At 37.1% G+C, this 25,275-nt stretch overlaps 1 protein-coding gene across 5 annotated transcripts in view; it reads right to left on the bottom strand.

Annotated features, from left to right (window-relative positions):
* The window catches only part of LOC145981563 (uncharacterized), a 68,948-nt gene that overhangs the window by 41,215 nt on the left and 2,458 nt on the right, over positions 1–25,275 (bottom strand). For all 5 annotated transcript variants that reach the window (XM_083114908.1, XM_083114906.1, XM_083114907.1 and 2 more), the window contains 5 exons: positions 17,623–17,799; positions 11,879–12,335; positions 8,933–9,111; positions 2,820–2,936; positions 65–299 (listed from right to left, as the gene is read on the bottom strand). In XM_083114908.1, the coding sequence (XP_082971034.1) occupies positions 65–299; positions 2,820–2,936; positions 8,933–9,111; positions 11,879–12,335; positions 17,623–17,796 (1,162 nt within the window). In that variant the 5' untranslated portion in view covers positions 17,797–17,799. The remainder of the gene's footprint in view (positions 1–64; positions 300–2,819; positions 2,937–8,932; positions 9,112–11,878; positions 12,336–17,622; positions 17,800–25,275) is intronic.

Genomic DNA, 25,275 nt, shown 5'->3' with positions numbered 1-25,275 from the left:
ACTGCACCATCGGGGAGGTCCAGAATGTGTGAAGAAGACAGTAATGACCGGGAACATGATTTACCTGGAGTTTTCGGCGACTCCATTTTCAATCTTCTTGCAGCTTGTGCAGCCGAGAGCTTCTCGCTGCTCTTCGGTGTGCCCTTGGGAGCAGGATTTCTGGATGGTGTGGCATTCTGCTTGCTCTTTGGAGTTGCAATGTTCTTTATTGCCTGGAGACTGCGCCTGCTATTCAATGCCTTCAGCGTTTTTATGGAACCAGTGGATTTCCTAGCACTGCCAATGGACTTTCTAGAACCCTATAATGGAAGTCAGTATAATACTATAATGATATACATAATTTCTTTGCAACTAAACTCTTCATATGAGGAAGACCCTGATATAGGGTAGAAACGTAATGTGTACAGTGCTCTTAATTTTGAATAAACTGCCTTGGTCAGCAAATTTTAGTGTATTTGATGAAAAATAATTAAATTTTCTGGTACATAGGGAAATTGAAATATAACAATTTTACAAATTGAACTAGTCTGTTCAGACCTCTAAAAGGTCAGAACCCAAGAGCTAAGGTTTGATCACATGAAACAGTGTCAGACAAGTAGGGATGGGCCGATATGAAATTTTGGCCGATACCGATAAAGTAACGATATAAAATTTACTGATACCGATATTCTACTGATCCGATAAAAAATTAGAAATGGTCCTTGAAGAACCTGAAAGGTTCATTGACCTTGTTAATAAATGTGTGCTTCAAGGTGACTGCAGTGCAAGAGAAGTTGCATATTTAGACATTTACTTTTTTAGAAAGTAGGGCATGGAGATTATCCATAAATATTCACAAAATGGCAGAATTTTGCACTAAATTATAAGACATTTATTGATATATCGGATCAGTAATTTTACCGATAAACCGATATGCCTATATCGGCCGATACTGATAGAGTACCAATTAATAGGTCCCAAGACTCAGAATGTACATAACTTTTGTACAAAATGCGATAGCGACATGCATAATACACAAGAAAACAAGACATTAAACCAGAAAATCATGCTCTACATGAATGTTCAGTTCAGTACGCGGAAGGTCTAAAAAACATTTTGTATCAAGAAAAAAATAACATGGATAAAAGACAGCTGTGAAGTTGTTTGCAAAAATTTGGAAGTGTATTGATGGTCTGTGAGGGTATTTACAGTAGAATTTTGATTTTAATTTTGATTATGTTGCTATGTTGGGACCATCAAGATTGAATGTATAATACGGGAAAATGTAAAATCTGGGAACATATAATCGGGGATCTACTGTACCGAACTGATAAAAGAATGATAACTTATTATGCATTTTATACATTACAGACATTTGTGGCATTAATTATGCCATATTCATGAAAAAAAAGGTATGTCTGTTTAAAACTATGAGGTTTGCTGGCAACACTGGCTGTGTCAGAGGACAGTACCAGGTGTGCCCGACATCTGGCTGTGTTATTCTATAAATGCCAATATAAAATAAGAGAGATTAAATTTTATCGTACAAAAAAAGATAGGTTCACTTAGTAATTAAGTCATTTTGGCATGTACTTACTGTTTCTTGCCAGACAGAGATGGGAGTAGGAAGGAGTTGCAGGGCACTGCATTGCCTTTTACCTTTTTAACACAAGTTACCTCGTCATGTTTTAAACTTTGACTATTCTTGTCTTATCTTCTCATGAAGCCATATGATGTGAAAGCTAGTACATGCCAAAACTTACGGAAATGATGGCATGTGGTGTAAGTTATGGCTTTTCCAAAGATAGGTTGGTTAGGTACGTTAGTATTTATACAATAAATTTCAAATATTTGGTTATTTCCATCACTTCAGCAAGCAAATATAAATTTCTAGGTTCTATTGATAAAATTCAATTTGGTTAATCCTACTAAAATCCATTCAGTGATAATGGCTATAGAGAAAAGATAAAGGATTGGAATCCATACTTGTTACCTTGTTAATCTCATATTAGCATACTTTCTTCTTACATATATTTCCTTATCAGCTACAAATAGTCAAACCAAGATTATGCATTTCCTTATATGATAAGTAGGGGCATGCATATTTAGTTTTTGACGAAAAAACGAAAATTGAAAAAACACATTGCAGTGTTAATTTTTCATGTTTTTGAAAGGTGTGAGATGCATTTTGTGACCATGTTTTGTCACGAAATAATGCGAAATGAACTGCAAAAAGCAAAATTAACTCTTAAACACGAAATTTAGGCTTTATTCACCAACGCAACACCTTCTGAGGTTTGAATTATCCTGAGAGTTATGCAATTCCCGGCAAATTGATTAATTCTGCTGTTAATATTGGAGAAGCAAAAATGGACTCCTTTACACAGAAATAAACTTAATACTCTAATAACTACATAAATGTGCTATTAGAAGTGAAATGTTAATTCTGTGGAATAATTGTAGTTTTTAAATCAAATTTAGGATTATATTCACAATTTTAAAACCAAAATGTCTTTTTATGTACCACTTTTCACTGCTATAACACCAATATTTTATTTTATTTACCGCTTTTGAACCCGAAATTGACTCAGTTTTTGTACCAAAATTTTGCTTTTTTATTTACCAAAAATATGTGCCTCTAATGATAAGACAATATGAAATACATGTACAAATTGTTGCTTTCCTTTCCAATTTACATTCCCTGATGATGACAGCACAATGTACGCACTCGAAACATTGGAAGCTAATGCTCATTTAACCTGGCTGGTAACCCGAGAACAATTGTTCGTATATATACATGGTTTCACATATACAAAAATACATAGATCATGCACACTTACTACAGAGGCACGTTTTCCTGAAGCTGTCTGTGGGGAGTTCTTTTCCATTGAATTTCTTCTGCGCTGGGACGGTGGCTTCAACAATGAATGTGAAGGAGTTACACCAGGTGAAGCAACCTGTTGGGGAATAAAGTATATTTATAATATGTGGTTGAATGAAATCTCAGTTGCATGCTTATTAACAGAGTAGAATTAACACCTTCAGTTACAATATATATATGGATAAAAGCAAGGAAGGCCAAAAGGGCTAAGTAAAAATCAAAGAAGGTAAAAGGAAACACTCACCGGACAGTAGAAAAATTCAAAATTTTCGCTAATTTCATAGCATCATCGGTGTGAGGAGAAATAGACGGAACCGGTTATATAAAGTTGGCAGTGCCCCAACTTCCGGTTCAGTCTATTTCTCCTCACACCGATGATGCTATGAAATTAGCGAAAATTTTGAATTTTTCTACTGTCCGGTGAGTGTTTCCTTTTACCTTCTTTGATTTATTTATATATATATATATATATATATATATTGGATAAAAGCAAGGAGGGCCAAAAGGGCTAAGTAAAAATCAAATAAGGTAAAAGGAAACACTCCCGGACAGTAGGAAAATTCAAAATTTTCGCTAATTTATAGCATCATTGGTGTGAGAAGAAACAGAAGACGGAACCGGAAGTTGGGGTCCTGCAGAGTTGCCAGGTCCCCATTGAAGAAGAAGCGGTGCGTTCTACGAACGGTTCCGTCTTCTGTTTCTTCTCACACCGATGATGCTATAAATTAGCGAAAATTTTCCTACTGTCCGGTGAGTGTTTCCTTTTACCTTATTTGATTTATATATATAAAGTGAAAGAGGAGAGAGGAAACACTCACCGGACAAAGAAAAAATTCAAATTTTCGTGATGGTATATCACATCTTCAGGAGTAGAGAGACGTTGTAGAGAGACACTGCAGGTACTACATGACCTGCAGTGTTGACAGTGCCACAAAAATTATAGGTGGTTCTTTTGCCAGGCTTGTCGAAAACTGTGAGTGGTGGTGGGGAGGGTTGAAGAAATGTGGTGCTGAGGGTGAGGATAGGGGATGAGGGGCGTTACTAGGTGGCCTTGTTCAGGCCTGGAGGTGTGGTTGCATTCATGGTCGATATGTAGGCCACGTATTGAGGTGTTGTTGGATTGGGGCAAGGAGTGGACGATCGCTACCTGGAAGCAGTCATTAAAAGGACTTTGCTGTTGCCATTCACACCAATCACCACAACATTCCTTTTAATGACTGCTTCCAGGTAGCGATCGTCCACTCCTTGCCCCAATCCACCAACACCTCAATAAGTAGAAGATGGGAGAGGGCCTACATATCGACCATGAATGCAACTACACCTCCAGGTCTGAACAAGGCCACCCAGTAATGCCCCTCATCTCCTATCCTCACCCTCACCACCACCTTTTCCCAACCAACCCCCTCCCCCACCACTCACAATTTTCGACAAGCCAGGCGGAAGAACCATTTTTTTTGTGGTACTGTCAACACTGCAGGTCATGCTTACTCTTCCCTCTAGTCACTTAGTTATACAACGTCTCTCTAGTCCTGAAGATGTGATATACCATCACGAAAATTTGAATTTTTTTTGTCCGGTGAGGGTTTCCTCTCTCCTCTTTCACTTTTTATTTAGCCCTTGTGGCCCTCCTTCCTCTTATCCTATATATATATATATACACACACACTAATGATGAAGGAGACAGTAAACACTTACCACACGAAGAGAAATTATTCAATATTTCGCGATCTATGTCGCATTTTCAAGTTGAAGAAGAAAGATCGGCGTTACTTAGAAAAGAGGCACAGAATACTGACCGTAGCATCTCTACGATCAGTGTTGCCAGAAACAGTTGATAGATGACGAGAAGTACTTTCACCAGTGTTTACTGTAAGGTGGGTGGGTAATTTTGGGGAGAAGAGGAAAGGGTTACTGGTTGGCTAGGTTGAGTCTGGGGGGTATAGTGGCGTGCATGCCTGTTATATAGGCCCTTTCCCATAGCCTGCGGAAAGATGTGTCAGAGTGGGGGGGGGGGGTAAAAGATGGATGATGGCAACATGGAAGCAGTTATTGAAGGTGGTGTTATGGCTGTTGGTGTGGATGGCAACAGTGAAATCGGAGTTTTGGGTGGAGGAACGGTGATTATTGATCCTTAGGTTCAAGGGGGTGGAGGTTTCGCCTACGTATATATATATAAGTTGGCAGTGCCCCAACTTCCGGTTCCGTCTATTTCTCCTCACACCGATGATGCTATGAAATTAGCGACAATTTTGAATTTTTCTACTGTCCGGTGAGTGTTTCCTTTTACCTTCTTTGAGTTTTTTTTATATATATATCTATATGAATAAAAACTATCAAAAATTCTACCATCTAAGAGAATTTCTGCAATTTTTAAGGAAAACTGTAAGTTAGGGATATCATGGCATGGAATCATACAACAAAGAAATACAGTGGAATTATTGTACAAATTTCAAAACACATTTTCCCACCATTCCAGCATTCAGAAGTTTCAGCATTGCCCTTTTCTATATTATGTAAAATTTGCAGACCAAATTTTTCTGAGGCATTCAATAAATTAACTAAATTTTAAGGCAAAATCAACTCTAAAAAAATTGATCAGTATAGTTGTTAGATGCAACACTTCCTAAAATATTTGCATGAGCACCCTTCGTGGATTTTCTCCCAGCAGACTTTTTCCCCAGTTTTCCAGAAAATCATAGAAAATATGTCATTTTAATGTTAAAATTTTTTCTAAAATCTACAACACATCCCATTTCCAGAGATATATAATTGTTAAGGGCATGCATATTTAGTTTTTGACAAAAAAAAAAAAAAAATTGAAAAACACATTGTAGTGTTAATTTTTCATGTTTTTGAAAGGTGTGAGATGCATTTTATGACCATGTTTTGTCACGAAATAATGCGAATTGAACTGCAAAAGGCGAAATTAACTCTTAAACATGAAATTCAGGGTTTATTCACAGAGGTCTGAATTATCCTGAGAGTTATGCAATTCCCGGAAAATTTATTAATTCTGCTGTTCATCTTGGAGAAGCAAAAATTGACTCCTGTACACAGAAATAAACTTAATACTCTGATAACTACATAAATGTGCTATTAGAAGTGAAATGTTAATTCTGTGGAATAAGTGTAGTTTTTAAATCAAATTTAGGATTATATTCACAATTTTAAAACCAAAATGTGTTTTTATGTACCACTTTTCATCCAATTTTTCCCTGCTATAACACCGATATTTTATTTTATTTACCGCTTTTGAACCCAAAATTTGTCTCCATTTTTGTACTGAAATTTTGTTTTTTTTTATTTACCAAAAATATGTCTCTAATAATTGTTACATTTTATATAAATTTTCTCACATTTATGAATTTCTTTCTGTAACAATTTTTTGAAGTAAAAAAATATAGCATTTTATAAAATTTATTGAAAACATATCTTGAATATGTAATACAGAACTAATTAATGAAAATACCCTAAAAATGTTGTAATAGAATGAAAATCGTCACTAACTGCAAAATTCTCATTAAAATTTTCAAGAACGTGTATAAAACTTATTCAATGCTATTCTCAAGAGTATCGGAATGGGAGAGGAAATGATTCTTGTTGAAAAACCTGACGGTAAGAGACCTGTAGAAAGACCAAGATGAAGCGATATAGTTGAGATGAACCTAAAGGAAATCGGTAAGGATGGAAAAGATTGGATTGATATTGCCCAGGATAGGATGGATGGAAGGCATGTGTTGCTGCAGCCATAAACCTTCGGGTCTAACCTCTTGACTACCACTACGTATGGCCTATACGTAGTCGAGCCTGCATGTTCTCCTACCACTACGTAGCTGGTACTATTGGTCGAAAAGGAAATATTCTTGCATGGCAATATCCAAGAAAACATATGAATGCCTCTGGTAGGGAATGACCGAAGTCTATGTGTTGCTATGACGTCATTTGAGCATTTGACTATCAAATGCAATAAGCAAACCACACTCGTTGCGATATCTTTTGCTGAAAGTACGTAACCGTGCTATTGAGGAGACCTGTGTGTTTTGGTTTTGTTGCATATTTTGTAAAACAAAAGCAGAAAAATATGGGGAGGAGGAGGACAGTAGTTCCTCAGATTATGTTCCGGAAGAGGAGGAGAGTAACTGTAGTGAGTCTGAATATTCAGATATATCCGACGTGGAAGACGAGGCAAAGTCTGTCGGAGATTGGACATACGTGAACGATCCTTTCAGTGATGCATGTGAGAATCCGTGTTATAAGTTTGAAAATGGCTTATCTTCATCCTGCCATCGTGGCTGAAGAACTGTCAACACCTGGCAGGTGTTTTGAAGCATTTCTTTCGCATGTTGTAAAATTTGTGTGCATGGACTAACAAGAGTATGCTAAATCGGATCATCCAATATTGACAGTTTATGGTCTCGAGTGGTATCCAGTTACAATTGCAGAAATGTACGTACTTTTTTCTTTGATGTTTCTCATGCGATAACACATTGCCCTGAAATTAGTGATTACTGGTCTACAAGTGTATTGTGTAGTGGCCCTAAAAATTATGGAATTAGCAACCAATGTGAAAGAAGATTTGTTTGCACTATAGCTGGGCATTGCCATGGAATTCTGTTCTCTATCTACAGGCTGGGTTCAAGAGGTTAAGAAGGCTAAAGTGCAACGTAATTCGAAGAGTTATATTTGTACGCCTGTCGAATTACAATGCACTTTGGTGTATACTCTTGCATATTGTGGAAAATTTCAACGAGACATACAGTGGTTGGAATTTAAAAGAGGTTGTTGAAATAAACGTGCACAAATGGCATTGCATGTTATTCACAATAGAATTTTATAGTGAACGACTGGCAGTGCATCGCCATTCTTACTGGATGGGTTATGCCCATTGCTCATCCTGAAAGGGTTAAAAACCTGCACAGTTTTATTTGAGTGGTTCCTGTTCCAAAATATATCTCTATGTGTCCACCCCTTTTCTATGATCTTCCAACAACAGATAATTCTTCAGTGTGCTGGCATCTACAAACTTTTCTTATGTTCAAATTTTTACCTTCAACTCTTGTTTTAACGTATTTGGGTTATTTTTTGTGTTTTGAACTCCAAGAAAACTCAGAGAAAGGTTGTGGATTTTCTTGGGAGTTCAAAACATAAAACAAAGAAAGAAATTTCGGAACAGGAACGACTCATAAGTACAGTCCTTTCTATTTTATTTATTTTTACTATTAAATGTGTATATAACTATGCCATTTCAATATATCACAATTTTGATGAAAAATATTTACATTCAGATGCTTTGAATATTAAGAGCTGTCACCGAATCATGCGAGTAAGTTTTTACACACAATCAATAAATAATGTACACTTTGCATGATTGGGATTTCACTTGATGCAAAATAATCTAACACAGTTATTTGTAGTGGTTTTTATTTGATTATATCTGCGACGTTTCATTCTGGTTTCCAGGAACTTTTCCAAGCTACACATACAACAACACAATCTCACATGTGAAGGACAAGTTGGTTAAGTTTCCAGAGCTACCTTCAATTTTCTGCACAAAAAAGGAAGATTTCACCATACAAGATCAGTTCAAAGTGAAAGGAAAGGTCAGTGCCACTAGGAGGAGGGGAGGGAAGATAAGAAGAGTAGGTTACAAGATGGAGGGGAGGGGTAGAAACAGCCAGCTATGACACCTACAAGGTGGAAAAACCAGTTACCTAGGAGGAAATAAGGACATATTCCTTAGAAGTTTAGAGTGACTAGCCATGTGAGCTTGTGTCATACGTGTAGCTTGAAAAAGTTCTGGGAAGCCAGAACGAAATGTTGCAGATAAAATCGAATAAAAACCACTAAAAATAACAGTGTTAGATTATTTTGCATCTACAAAAAGTGGTTATGCGAACCTTCAAGAAAAACATTGATATTCTGGGATTTCACTGAAGTGTTTGTATTATATGATCATGATAAATATGATGGGACCCCGATTTAAGCATAATGTTTATGTTTTGTTTGTATTGACCATGTGCATCTATGTAAAGCTTCATATCAGTACAGTCTCCATATAAAAAAACAACTTACAGCATTTGCAGCAACGCTTCTCCTCGAAGGCGTCCCTATTATATCCTTCCGATGGAACTGTTTTGTTCGAGGAGTTGGATCAAAAGAGACCCGTTTCCTCTTGGCCGACAAGATAAGCTTCTCCACATCGGTAACTTTACGTTTCCTTGGGCTAGGGGTGTTGCTGGCTGCTCTGTGACCTGCATTCAAACGACACAACACATCAAGTGAGAACATGCGCATGAGAGAAAAAACAAGCCACAGATATCAACTGACTGAGTGCATGCAGCTTAACCTTAGGTTGCTGGCACCATCTGCAGATGAGTTCACAGAGGAGTATCCATGAAAACAAATTATGTCAGAAAATCAGTCTTCGAAGCTTCTGAAACCATTCTTGACAATGCCCATCAGCTGGAAATAGAATGCATGGAAGTTTGTGTAACATGTAGTGGCTGCTTTAACTTACTGAAATAAGGTTTGAGAAAACTGTAGCTTAATCAAGTTTAAGCTGTATCATTCTGTGCCTATACACTACTGTTGAACTTCCAAGCCAATCTCAACGAATGAGTAAACTTCAGTGTGAAAAATTCGTGCTCTGGCAACCATACATACGACTTGAATACAGTGAAACCTTAATTTTACGTTTTCCAGGGGACCAAGCTGAAAAAACTTTAAAGGTGAGGAAAATGTACAACGGTGGCCAAAAAGTTTTGCACAATCCACTGTAACTTTTTTATTCTTTACACTAGGGCAATGAATTTTCTGTGAACATATTTGGTCCTTTGAGTATTTAACCAAGTCATTCAATGTAGACCCTGTCTGGTGCAACACATCTGCACCAGCGTTCTTTCCATGCCAAGAAGGCACTTTGGTAAAACTCAGGGGGTTGACTTGCACACCATTGTTTCACACATGTAACGAGGTCACTGACGAATGTATTCCCACGCAGGTGAGCCTTCAGACAACCAAAGAGAAGGGGGTCAAGTCCGGACTGTCGGGGCCTGAGAGACCACTTCCAATTATATCATTCTGATTTTCTGCAGCGTCATCGTGGCGGAGTGAGGCCTCAGAAATGACAAACAATACTGCTCCTTGTTAATTGTTGACACACGTTCCAAGAAGTCTGATTGAGTTGGTGTTTAAGTCCACTTTATGCACAGTAAGGCTAATCAGGACTCAACCTACAGTTTTTAAAGTGGGATCCGAACCACCATGTGCCTCCACTGGGTATCAAACCTGGGACTCCTTGATTATAAGGCAAAGTCTAAGAACAATACACCATAAGGTGATAATGTGATAAGGTTGCCACTATTTTTTTGGCTGATCTCGCGTGTTCTTTCCTCCTGGGAGAACCATGATGACACCATTCCATTGACTGAGATTTGTTCTCTCATTCCACATGGAATAACCATGTTCATCCAAAGTCTGATCCCCACACAGGAAGCAGCTATCTTCGAATTGTTGTGGCTGAGTCGTCTCCTCTCTTGCAAAGGAATTCCATCATGTATGATTGGCAAGTGGGTCTGTCTACTTTATTGTCCATTGTGACAACGGTAAGTACGTTAAGTACAGAAACGAAGTTTGTATATAATCAACTTTTACATTAAGGACCAAAGTGTGTTCACAGGAAACTTCATTGCCCTAGTGTAAATAATAAAAAGTTACAGTGGATTGTGCAAAACTTTTTGACCGCACTTTGTAAAATCAAGGAAAATTTTATAGTATTTTGTTGTTAGGAACATCAAGATTGAATGTATAATGTAGGAAAATGTAAAATCTTGGATGCAAAATCAGGGTTCCACTGTATAGGATCAATAGTAACTGGTGACATTGCATCCAATGAAGGTAATAGCAGAGTTACAGCAAATGTCACCCAAAAAGCACGGAAATGTACAAATATCCACGCATTCGACATTTCTACCTTCATTATTGCTGTACTCTATATAACAATTCATTCCTCACAGTTTACAAAGTTACATTTTCGCATTTAAACTCCAACATCAGCAGGAAATTATCCTACCACAAGAAAGTGGTTCAATCCCATGCCCTTTCTAAAAAAATGTTACATTTGAAGATATGGGAAAGTTCTTTGAAAGCTGTAAACCTGCTTTAAAATTTCGAATCAGTACCATTTCAAGTTTAGTGTGAATTTTGTAGAGATGGACTGATGAATTTTGGCCATGTCAATACAGCACCGATATAAAATTTACCAATACTGATATTCTACCAATACAATATAGAATTCCAAATGGTTCATTGACATCCTCAAAAACTGTATGTTACCAGATGAACCAAGCTTTTGCAATGCATTTACTTTTAAAAAAAAGTATGGAATGGAGATTATTTGTTTATGTCCATAAAAACTATAATGAAATGACACAATATTGCCATGGTAACTCAGTCATTAGGGTGCAAGAGACCGGGGTCTATCCCAGCAGGGCAGAACCAGAATTTTTTCCACCTGTTCAAGCAGTTCCAGCACCCACCCAGCATCGTATAAGGTGGGTACCTGGAGGAAACTCGGGGGATGGGTGGTATAGGCAGATAGAGGCATGGTGCTGATCACATCACCCCACTATCGGCCGTGATCAAGAAAATGTAGGGCACGAACTCCACACCCTCTGTACGCCTTCATGGTATGGCACACACTTTACTCCTTTGCAATATTGCACTAAATTGTAAGATACTTATAGATATATCAGTTTGACAAAATTATCGGTTAATTTTACTGATAAACCAATATCGGACAATCCTGATAGAGTACTGATTAATCTGTTCCATCCCTAGAATTCTGTATTTGAAAACATTTCAGCTGATGTTGGCATCGTTGAAACTATTAAAAACATTCTTTAGTTTTGGTTTCAAGTTTATTTTAGTACTTTGTAACAATAGTAAACCGAGACATCACTAAATATAAAGTTAGTTCTTAGCAACACAAACTAAAATTAGAATTAGAAAACAACTTACTTGATGCCTTTGATATGATTACCCCACCACTACTGCGTCTCATGGTTTCTTGAGGTTTAGGGGTTCTGTCGAGAGGTCCAGCCCCCGTGCTGTTCTTCCTGCCTCCTCTTTGTATATTTTCCTTATCCTCTGGCCTTGAAGGCAGAGGCTCGCTTTTTCTCCCGTACTTAGGTTTCAGAAGACCACTAGATATCTGTGCTGCATTTGGGGTATTTGGTCTCGGAACGACTGCAGGGGAATTTTTGAACAATTTACTTTTTGTTGAATTTGGCGTTCCAGCACTGAAATGTCTTGGAATATTGAAAAGAGCGCTCGCGTGCTCTGGATATTCCCACCTGAATGACCGATCGCCTATTGTTATCTTGTCTTTGTGGTGCAATGGAATGTTGGGTTCTGTAACCACGAACCTGTCATTGATCCTCGTGGGGTTTTCGCGGCTTAAGTTTGTAAGTCGGACCTGCAACAAGATAGTTAGAATTGTAATATGCACTAAAATTGTACATGAGGATGATAAACAAGTAAAAGATCAGTACAACAATATGCTTTGGCATCGCACACACAGTACTACCCACAAGAAAACTCCCTCGCCCATTCTTCATTCACTTAATTCTAAGCCTGTGGTTCACAAAGTGTGTGCCAGAGTGCCATGGCTGGCTTACAGGGGCGACGCAAAAAGTTCCAATATTTTCACTAAAATGATACTTACTTCAAATATGGGCTTATTTAGTACTTTTTACATATAAAATGTTTCCGAGTTTGAAACATGAGTTTATTTTTAACTTAAGGCAGAAAACCTAAACACACAAACTGAGGATTGCAAGTGAGCCTACATTCTGACTTGGGCACAGTGGAAAACTATTGAAACACTAAGGGCACTGTGAAACGAAACAGTTTGAGAACCCCTGTTCTAAACTCAATATAAAAATAAACTTCAAGAAAGTTAAAGAATTTTACCACTCACCCAGCAGGCAAACTTGGAACCTTAAGATTTGTTGGCTGACATTGTCCTACAGAAGAAAACTCAAACCCACGACAGGGTTCCAACTTATTTTGGCAAAACAATTCCTTGCAAACGAATAATGTGGGGCTTTAACATCGCAATAACCAAGTTCTAACACTCAAGAGATTCAGGGTTATTTTACAATGTTGAAAATAAATGAGCAAAAACTATAGTTTATATGCGATTCTAAGACAGTGTGTGCATTACAGATTTTGGTAAACTTTCAATTGCAATTTTCTCAGTTTCGGGTTATCAACTTTTAATCCCGAGCCACTCAATGATATCTTGCATTATTACTAACAATAATTAAAATTGTAATGATTGATCCAATTACAATGCACACCAAAGTCTGTTGTATTCAAAGTAGTCATCATGAGTATAACATTTAAGGTTCGTGTTTGATGTAACAATAATTTTTATATGTATGTTTTTAATATTGACCTACCAATCTGTATCATCTGCCAGAAATGCCCACCTTGCACAGAAGGTGTCAAGCAGGGATGAACGATATTGAAAATTTGATATCGTGATATATTGTTAAGATAATATCATCACGAATGATACATTTTTTTCCATCGTGATATTGACGATATACCGTCTCCACTATATATATACATATAACCAAAATATCGTGACGATGCATTGCTGACACTATATATATATATATATATCGCCAAAATATCATGACAATATATCATCTATTTCAGGGGTTCCAAAAACTTTTTCGTTTTCGCACCCTTAATGTTTCAAGATTTTTTCCGCAGCGCCCAAGTCAGAATGTAGGCCTATTTAACACTGCAATGCTCGGCAATGGAAGCGGAAGAGTTACGACCTTAGTGGCCAATATGAGCCACTAAGAAGCGGATTGGATATCTCCGTCAAATATCCAAAACCAACTGTTGCCTTGCAGGGGTGTGGGAGCACCAAAGGATATGGGAGAAAACCCTGAAAATAAAAATCAGCCTGGTCGTTGGGCTAATCCCCCACACCAGACTAAAACTAGCGGATTCAGAGAAATAAAGGTAGCCTCGGAAAGGATGGATTTAGTAGAAGACGACAAGCAAGGAAATGGAATATCCGAATTGGAACTTGGAATATTAAAACAATTAATGGAAAAGAAGTGGAGATTGTAGGAGAAATGGAAAAGTATAAACTAGCAGTACTAGGACTAAGTGAAGTAAGGAAGAAAGGCAATGGTATAATGTGCCTTGAAAGAGGATATGTGCTGAGATATGTTGGAGTAGGTAGAGGAAGAAGAGCTAAGGAGGGAGTTGGAATAATAGTGAATGAGCAAATGGAAGAAAGAGTGGAATCATGGGAACCAGTGAATTCAAGGATAATAGTAGTTAGACTGAAAATGGAAGAAAGAATAACAATAATACAAGTTTATGCCCCGACAAATGATCAGGACATATTGGAGAAAGAAGTTTTCTATACTCAATTACAAAGAGTAGTGAATAAAGAGAATGAAGAGAATAGGAAGGTAATATTGATGGGAGATCTTAATGGTAGAACTGGAAACAATAGGATAAGGTCACATGGTTGTATGGGACCATATGGAGGGGAAAGTGTGACAAATGAAAACGGACAAAGATTAATAGAATTCTGTGTAGAGAACCAATTGCTACAAGGAAACTCCTTTTTCCAGCATAAGAAAATTCATAATATCACTTATGAAGCTGAGGGAAGGGAGGCAAAGAGTATAATAGACTACATAATTTACGCAAGAGCACTTCGATATGCCTTTATGGATGTAAAGGTAATTCGAGGTGCTGAATTGAGTACTGACCACAGACTGCTAATAGCTATAACAAGATTTAAGAGGAATAATAGAGAAAGAGATAGGAAGTTTGAAAAGATACAAGTAAAGCAGCTGGCTAAGGAAGAGAAGAGAAAACAGTATAAGGAATTAGTAGAAGAAAAATTGAATGAATTGGAAATAAGAGAAATGGAAATTGACAGTATGTGGGAAAAATTTAAGGAAGTGATACTGTATGCAGCAATTGAAGTATGTGGCAAAGTTAGGGTGAATACAAAAAGGAAAAGAACTAATTGGTGGACGGATGAAGTAAAGAGGAAAGTGAAAGACAAAAAGAAAGCATGGAAGAATTACCTAGAATTAAGATCAGAGGAACATAGGTTAATATATGTGCAAAAAAGAAATGAGAGTAAATTGGCTGTAGAGGAGGCAAAGCAAAAATCATGGGAGAAGTTTGGAACTGATATTGAAGAAAGTTTTGTAGAGCATAGAAAGCAGTTCTGGAATATGGTCAAAAGTCTGAAAGGAAAATGGGGAAAAGCAGCAAGAGCTATAAGAAATAAGGAAAATGTATTAGTCATAGGAAGGGAGAATGTGATGGAGGAATGGAGAAAATACTATGAAGAAAAGTTCAAGGATAGGACAAATGAGCAAGAACAAGATGAGGAGCAGGAACAGGAGGAGGATGAGAGAATAAGAAGCAGAGAAGAGGAGGATCATGTAGAAGAAGATATGATGATAACAGAGAATGAAGTGAGAGAAGTAATTAAACGGATACGAATTGGGAAAGCAGCAGGATGGGATGGAATAGCACCAGAACTTATAAAATATGGAGGACCAAGAATGGCTGAAATACTACTCAATATATTGAGGGAAGTATGGAGAACTAAGACTATACCAGAAGAGTGGAAAAGGAACATAATTGTGCCAGTACACAAGAAAGGGAGTAATAAGGAATGTGATAATTATAGAGCAATATGTCTATCATCAGTGGTATATAAGATGTATACGAATATATTGGAAAGGAGGCTGAGAAAAATCATAGAGGGAAAACTTGAAGAGGAACAAGCTGGATTTAGACCTGGGAGACAGACTCAAGATCACATTTTTATATTAAGAACAATGATGGGGAAAATGCTGGACAAAAATAAAAGAATATACTTAGCATTTCTAGATTTGAAAGCGGCATTTGACACGGTACCTAGAAAATATCTATGGGAGGCATTAGAAAGTAAGGAAGTACCTAAGGAACTTATTAAAGCAATGAGAAGTGTATATAAGGATGTAAAAGGAATAGTAAGAATAGAAGGAAACGAGTCAAAGGAATTTCAAATAGAAAAAGGAATTAAACAGGGAGATAGTCTCAGTCCTTTACTTTTCATTAATGTAATGGATGATATAACTAAAATTTGCAAAAGAAGAACCCCAAGAGTACAAATGGGATATTGGAATATGAGAGTAGTACAACTGCAAGTACTGCTATATGCTGATGATATAGTCTTAATTGCTAGTAGTGAAGAGAATTTACAGAGGAGCGTAATAGAATGGGGAGAAGAACTTGCGAGAAAAGGGATGAAGATTAATATTAAGAAAAGTAAAGTTATGCAGGTGGCAAAAGGAGAAAAAGATCATGAAATAGCAATTAGATATGGAAACTAGAACTTGGAAGAAGTAGACGAATATGAATATTTAGGAACCATCATAACAAGTGATGGTAGGTGTGATGAAGAAATCCTAAATAGGAAAAGAAAAGCAAATACAGTATATTATCAGTTCAGTAAAACAATAATGGGAAAGAAAGAAGTGGCAGTAAAGACAAAAATGCAGCTATACAAATCGGTATTGGTCCCTACATTAACATATGGAATGGAAAGTTTACCACTTCAAGATAAACATCTGAGTAAAATTCAGGCTAGTGAAATGAAATACCTGAGAAGAGCTGTTAATAAGACTAGGAGAGATAAAGTGAGGAATGAAAGAATAAGAAGAGAAGTGGAACAGGAGTCGCTAGAGAAAATAATTGAAAAGAGACAGCTAAAGTGGTGGGGACATGTATTCAGAATGAATGAAGACAAAAAGGTAAAGCAAATTCTAGAAGTAAAGGTGCAAGGTAGGAGAGGTAAAGGAAGACCAAGGATAATGTTTGAAGACAGAATGGAAAAGATTGGAAGAGAAAGGAATAAGACAATAAATATGATGAAGAGAATGATGGGAAACAGACAGGAATGGAGGAGATGGATCGAGGCAACCAACCCTACGCTATGATGGCAGAAAGGGACTAGAGGAAGAAGAAGAAGAAGATGCTCAGTTAGTGTGTTTGCCTTCAAGTTAAAAAAAATAAACACATATTTGGAACAATCTCGTCACTTCAGTGCAAATATTGCAACATTTCACACTTTGGAAACCACTGATCTAGTTCACATATATCGCCCAACATTGTCAAGTAATGTACAACCATTGAAAAACATTATATTAGTCAACACGGAAAGTATTGGCCACCCTGTTGGCAGCTTGCAGAACAAATGATCTTTCCATGAATAACACTATCTTCTCTGCAGATACACATAATAATTGGATCACCCTGTATTACACTTTCTGCAATGAACATTCTAGATGTACACAAATAAACAGAGCTCTCAAAACAGCCAAAAATAAAAATTAAGCCCATTAAACACATACTTTACAGAGGTTATGGGGAACCACATGTACACTCACAATAAGTATGCAACATATATTCAACATAACAATTAAAAAAACGTACACACATTTCAAATGCATACCTTTAGCACCAGAAAAAAATGGCTGCCCTGACAGGCTGTAGCTTGTAATGGCAAGTAAATATTGACAACTTTTAACAGACCTAAAATTTCTAATTCACGGATTTTCTTTGACGGTTACACAACAAAATTCCAAAAACCCAAAGATGCACGTAAATGCATTTTATATTTCTTAAAGTCAAAAATAAGGTCCTACAGAAATTCCTACCTGGCCAACATTGTCGACGTGTAAGCTGCAATGTTGATTGGCAACATTCTGCAACTGAACCCTTATGTCACACGATATGCTACTCCCAAAGATGCAAGAGTCCTTGACCAAGGGATAGGAAGACCCGTCATCTCCAGACCTCCTGATGACCACGATACGTCCATACAACTTCATCGACTATAACAGGGGAGAAAAAAGGCAGCCGCTGTTATACAAGTAAATGCACAAATGGGTGCATTCCACAGTTTGCTTATGCACTCGGTTGCAAACTGAATTATCCATCAGTTTATGGCACTTTGAGACCAGGTTGCACAAATGTTTCACTGTGTTAAGGGGATAGAATCAATCACCAGAGTCAACCAATGCCGAGTAGGAATGCAGACAGTATAAATGATTCAATGCCATATTTCATACTGGCCATAAGCATTAATGGATTATGATGAAACAGACGAAAGTCAAACCACAGCTTCATCACAATAACCCCCATCCTGATTTCTCTTAGAACAAAGTTACAGGTCACTGCAAAACTTTGCTACCAGTCAAACAGTAACATGTATGTATTATACAGAGCATTCCCTGGCATTCGCTACGAGACTCGGTGGCAAGCAGCCCGGCATCAGCGCTTGTCTTTCCCGGTGAACAGGTCCACGACAGTAGCATGCTACAGTATGTTTTTTTTTTTGCTCTTCCTGCCTTCGCTCTCTTTCCCTTTCTGTTGACGTTGCAGACTGACCCCTCAGAAGTTGTGTTGAACATTGTGGCTTAATATGGCATGACAAAAGTTTACATTACAACAAATGATTTATCTTGTAGAGTGTTACTTCAGAAAGAGGAATTGTGCAGAAGTGTGATGATGTTTTGCAATGAAATTTCCTGGTGTTCCCGTTCCACATAGGACCACTTTATTAAACCTCGTAAAAAAGTTTAGAGTAACAGGGTCAGTTCTGAATAAAAGTGGAAAGAAAAATGGGGATATTAAAAAATAAGTATACAAAGACAATCCGCACACCATCCGTGAGTTAAAAGAGAGGATTGTACAAGAAATCGGGAGAATTACAGTAAATGAACTTGCATGTGTAAATGCCAATTTCCTTCAGAGATGCCAGGAATGTGTTGCAGCAGACGGACATCATTTTCAACACCTTCTGTAGTCAAGGTTAGTACACAATATGAAAACTGTAATTTTAATAGCAGACTCGAGCGACTGTCGTGGACCCGTTCACCGGGAAAGACAAGCGCTGATGCCGGGCTGCTTGCCACCGACTCTCGTAGTGAATGTCAGGGAATGCTCTGTAGATTCTAAAGCACTGCTGGAACGTAATTATACGGGAGTTATCGGGACAGAACTTGTGGATGGATCGATGATACCATATTTCATGAATGTCCCCACTTCATTGATACCTGTCATTAAATGTTGGAATTACATGCTGTATAAAAACCTCTAATTACCCAATGCTACAAACACCAACCAGGAACAAATATTTTTTTAAAAAAATACATAAAAAGTGAATAGGATGATCCATCTGAGATTAAAAGCAATCTACAAAATAACACATACACTGAAACCCCTAATCACCATCACCAGTTTGAATCAAACGCACGTTACCATACCAGGCAATAAATATTGGAAACCAAATTGAGTGAATGGATGAGGGGATAGTAAGCAGCAGAACTGAAAGCAGATATATTAAACTTATTGATCACCATAATTAACCACACTTGTAAACTTCAAAACCAAGTTTTATATTTCACTTAAGGAAAAAGAAGCTTTAAACAGGTTCAATTGACAGCCATGTACTTTTTTTTCAGAACAAAACTAATAAGGAAGACCCAAATATATATTATCCAATTTTCACACAACACAATCATCAACAGTACAAATAACGTTCCATCTTAGAACTGCATTCTGTTATCATATGCAGGTTAGTTAACAATATTTTGGTTAGTTTTATATCAATGAAAACAGGCAATAATATAAAGAGTTGGAAAGACAGAAGCTCTCTTTAATTCTCAAGCATATGTGTTTTGGGTCATACCATGTCAGTTCAAATACTAAAAAAAAAGCTCTGGAACCCAAAATTTCAGATTTCTATGAAGTTTGGCACATTTTATCTCTCCATGGTGGTGAGAAACATAATTCCCTTTATCCCTAATATGTCTGATTTAATTTTTATAGACGCACAAACTTTCAGCAATTACCCTTGTCTTCCATTTCCAGGTGAACTAAGAAACCCATTAATTTAATTTCTGGATAAGTTAGATCATATATTTAAGTTCATTTTAAAAACACTTGTGCTGGTAATGCACCTTTCCCTTACATTTCAAATTTTAGTAAACCTTGTTTTCGGCCAAATAAGACAAAATAAGATTTTTTTTAACTTACCAAAATATGAAAATGACGTCATATTTTTTCAGAAATCTTTGTCGGTTGGTTAACATTTTTAGGAAATTTCAAACAGATTAAAGAAATCACAAGGAAGACAGAATTTTATTTGTTAAGCACCTTGTACACAATCAAATTAATTACAAACGAGTCCTTGAATTGAACACTTAACCTTTTGGGTCCCAAGTATCTCGATCGAGATACCGTGTGTCAAGGTAGTAGTTTTTACGTTATAACTTTTCTATTTTTGGCTAGAATTTAGATTTTTTTATATATATTGTTCCTAACACATGTATTTAACAGAAATGTTTTTTTTTTGCATTTTTTTTGTCTTCATGAAACTGGAGGGGGAAAAGCGGGAAAAGGGACTTTTCTTTTAGTCTCTTTTCAAGGTCAAATTTGTTGTTCTAAAGCAATGCTTTTCACTCCCTCCTGTTAATGCATTCGAAAGAAGCTTGTTTATCCGTATCCGATGTCAAAATGAAAGTTTTCCGTGAGGGCGCAAGCAGGGGATGGGGGAAGACTGGTTGTTGAATCTGCATTGTGAGAATGGAATTTCGAAGCGCACTGAAGGAAACCTTTGTTTGTGAGCACAAGTGTTCCACAAGGTTGAACATAGGTTACCCTGCATTGTCTAAAAATAGAATGTCAAGCAATTGCAAGAATCCGCATTCATTTTTCACTGCGTTCTAGCTTTTCGTCCGTGAATGTTGTGCGTAGGTGTCGTTTTGTGCCCAAGTGCAAGGACATTTTTTGGGTGAAGTGACAATTTTTTAAAATATTTTTTATCTCTCCCTTCCCCCTCCATATGCATAAATTATATATCGTCTGAATCTGTGATTCATTCTGCGTACAACGGTATATCTTTCATATCTCTAGGGCATTTAGTTTCTGAGCTATAGTCATTTCAAGGTACCGCTGCATTTAGAAGCTTCAATCAGTGGCATGCCCACCATTCCTTTTGGGGGTACAACTCAAGTTACATTGGTCATACGAGAGATGCAAATATTTTTCTGTTTCATACATGCCAGCGATAATTTCTATGTGCATTTTGAACTTTTCATATCCTTTTTTTTTGGGGGGGGCAGGGGGAGAAACCCCATTTCTTAAAAAAAAAAGTATTTTCAGGGGATTTCCCCCCTTCGCCCTCCATATGTACGCCAAATGTGCATAAATTATATATCGTCTGAATCTCTGGTTCATTCCACGTACAACGGTATATCACTCATCTCTCTAGGGCAATTAGTCTCCGATCTACACTCATTTAATTGAAACTCTGCATTTTGCTCAAAATCGGCTCGGGACCGAGAGGCTTACATCTGAAAATGGCCTTGGGACTCAAAAGGTTAAAAGAAAATGATGCCAGAGACCACATCATTTTCTCATTGGATGCAAGGTTAGAATTTCTAATTAGGAAAAGTTCTAAATAACACCACCCAAGCCTGACTGTCGACCATCAGAGCACATGCTATTGAAATTGATTATCGGAAACTGACCTCTAGGTCACGAATGCAGATGTAATGGCAGCCACGTGAGATGTAAACAATGTATCACTTCACATTTCTAAAAGACGGTAACTATTGTAAAAGAATGGTGCTGCTTAAATACATAAATTTATAGCGTTTAATGTACATGTATGGAAGAATATGTTAGTTTTTTCAATTGTAAACATCGTGCACTCACCATGGATGGTGTAACTCGATGCGCCTTTCGTGCTGTATATATTATACATTGTAATCGCAAAAGCTAACCAAAATGTTCCATGAAATGCTTGCGTGTAAAGTACTACCTGCTTACTTTTATTTTTTTTTTTACTAAGCATTTATGCTAGCAGAAATGTTCAACATGCTTCCATCTAATGTGGACTCCAGACAATACATCAACATATCACTTCTTCAGTGTTTCTAATATGTCCTACGTCTTTCTTTACATTCCACACACCCTGCCACATTTTGGTCAAATGTGAACTTGTTCTAATTTTTCTTTGATCGTCTACATGAGCAATTTCAGACCATTCAAGATCTCCAAGAGAAATCCTGTTCAATGACTTTCAATTGTGTTCAATTCAATGACCTTGTCCGTGATTAATATGATCGTATATAAGGCACTTTAGTTCAGCTCACAGTGGAGTAAATGTACCAAGTTTCATGAAAATCCGAAGTCATGGGGACCATGGTCTGCTTGAACTGACATGGGAATCACCATTTGGTAAAAATTTACTATCCTTCGGACACCTCTAATTTTTTCATTCGTACTTATGTATCTGCTTCGCGGAACATTCCTGAAGGTGTATCAACGTTGTTTTGATGAAATTAATTGCAATTTTTCACATTACCAGTAAGTCTTTCTGATAGGCCTTTTATCTTGCCTGAGACGAACTAACCTAACCACGCGCCAATGGTTCGCAATTATTTCCAATTTCTAGATCCTGATACTAACACGACACCAAATTTAAACTGTTTCCTAACCTAACAGAACTAACCTAACCACGTGCCAATGGTTCGCAATTATTTCCAATTTCTAGATCCTGATACTAACACGACACCAAATTTAAACTGTTTCCTAACCTAACAGAACTAACCTAACCACGTGCCAATGGTTCGCAATTATTTCCAATTTCTAGATCCTGATACTAACATGACACCAAATTTTAACTATGTTTCCTAACCTAACAGAACTAACCTATCCATGCGCCAATGGTTCGTGGGGCTAGCTTTTCTCCGTCGCAGAATTAATTTACAACAAACAACATGAATTTCAGCTATGAAACATTCCCACATCACACAAAACACCTTCCCGATGTTCGATAATGCTACAGGAACTTATTACGGTAAGTAGTTTCTTCTGTAAAAATAAATAAATGTGTCCGAAAGATAGTAAACAAGTACCGACCATTTTACCACCTGCAACCCATTCACATGCCTGCACACACCCAGTCACTAGCAAGAACTTCCTGCTCATTCCTTAGGAAACATGCAATTTCCTGGCCCTGTTTCAACTAAAATCTACATAAATAACCAATACCTATACAATACATTCAACACAGCTTTTCACAATACATAACACACACACAATGCATTTTCTATGAATGCTAGCAACAATGGTTTCTCTTTAGCATGCAATGTTAATTGGGCATTACTAATTGTTTCCACTACTTATAACTTAAAAGTGGAGAGTCATTTGCTGTCTCCCCTCATTTGTGCCCCATGTTGCCATACTTATAAATTTCTCTCCCTTGCTTCAACAAAATTAAATACCGTATTTACTCATGTAAAATGAACACTTTTCTTTCTCCAAAATCTTCACTATCAAAACTGGGGTGCGTATTATGCAAGGAATAATTCAGACAGCCAACATGAAACTCATATGTTTTCACTATGTCACTGCATATATCAACAGGCACAAATACCAAGTTGGATTTCTTTAGTAATATTTAAAAAAAAAAACACTATAAAAGTGAAATGGTCATTTCCCCATGATTGTCACTTTGTAACAATGTTTTGAGACGCCAAGAAATGTGGCACTGTTCTGGCAGAATTCAAGCATGGAACTCCCGTCACGTGTGTATCAGTAGTATTTGTTGAGTTAGATATAGTACAAAATAACATCCAGTGTTGCAAACCCATCTCCTTTCTTGTACTACAGAATAAACAAGGTCCTTACAGAAGTGAAAACTTCGGAATGTTAAACACAGTAGAGGGAGGAAGCGTGAGTTGGTGACTCATTGAATAGGTATGATGTCATTCACTCTTACCTACAACTAAGAATGCCATTTCTTGAACCTGAAGTGTGCTGTGCATTATACAGGCTTATCTCAAACTAGATGTATTATTTTGAAGGCATGATAGTACAGCTACTGGACAAAACTTTTCCAAGGAGTTGGATAGTCAGAGTAGGGCCAATCCTGTGGCCTGCAAGGTGTCCCGACTTGTTTCCTGTCGATTTTTATGTGTGGGGGCACATGAAGCCCTTAGTTTACGCAACACCAGTGCTTTCCATGGAAAATCTCAAAGAATCGTCGATGCGACTGAAGAAATGTGATGCTCTATCACTTCAAGAGTAACTAAAACAGAAGTAAGGAATCTGGTTCGGGCATGAATTCAACATAGAGGAGAAAATTTGGGAAAGACTTGTGAACTAAATCCAAACAACAAATTTTCTTTCATTTATTTGTTCTTTCAATTTCCACCTCATAGTCCCGCTCAACCTGTCCCGTTCTTATTGAACTTTTTTTCCCAGATTTTTTCAATTTTTTGTGAACATTATATGTCGTCGGAGATCTGATAAAACAAGGAAGTTTTTCTAGTAGTTTGTATGCTTATTGATATTTGCTTTTCTTTTGGTAAGCAACTTCATTAAAAATTTAAACATCGAGTAAGTTTTGACCTGCTCTTTGAAAATGTTTTTGATTGTTTTACTGTTCATAAAACTTTGTCAACGTGTTGGCATGACATACAGATTAAAACAAGCTGAATTCGATCACCGCTTTTTCTTACTTTAATTTTGAACCTGGAAATCGGGAGTTGTCAACAAAATCAATAAATGTGGAACATCTCGAAAATGGACCCCCTTGGTATAAGGCACTTTAGGATTAAATTTGTTGCAAATTCGCTGAACTATAATGCCTTTAAAGGAATACGTCGAGTTTGAGGTAACCCTGTATACGAGATAATTATTTGTCCTTCTTCCACAACAAAAAGCAGGGTGGGTATTATACATGTGTAAATATGGTACATTTGCTGTATGGTTTGCCTCGTCAGTATGATACAAACGCTTGGAATTGAATTAAGGTATGATGAGGTGTTGAAGAATGGTACACAGGATTACATGGTCAACACCACCACAGCAGTTCTCATCTTGGCCAAGCTTTTAAGCCTTTGCTCACCAAGAAATTTGCAACTAATATTTTAAAAGATTGCAACACTGTCTTAATTAGTAATGCATTGGACACTTGGAATACACACATACAAGATACGCATTGATGCAGGAAAATAACTCACTCCCTAAAAATATATGCCTTACCTTTTCACACAATTATCATCATTTCAGGAATTGATTAGTTGTTGAGATTTAACTCTGAGAGTTCCTCAAATTTTTAAACTATTTGCATAACCCAACAAAAATTCAAAATCAAATTACATAGGCCTACAACTAGCAAACATATACAATTGGAATATATCACCAACTTATGTCGTAACATGCACATACGATGTAATAGAAAAAAGGCTAATACACTAGTCAACAAATAAAAAAAGTGGAGTGCCACTGCT

The sequence above is a fragment of the Lepisma saccharinum genome, chromosome 29 (assembly GCF_977018435.1).
Source record: "Lepisma saccharinum chromosome 29, izLepSacc3.1, whole genome shotgun sequence".
Classification (NCBI taxonomy): Eukaryota; Metazoa; Arthropoda; class Insecta; order Zygentoma; family Lepismatidae; genus Lepisma; species Lepisma saccharinum.
The sequence above is the reverse complement of the archived record's forward strand: the minus strand, read 5'-3'. Positions and strand labels throughout refer to the sequence as shown.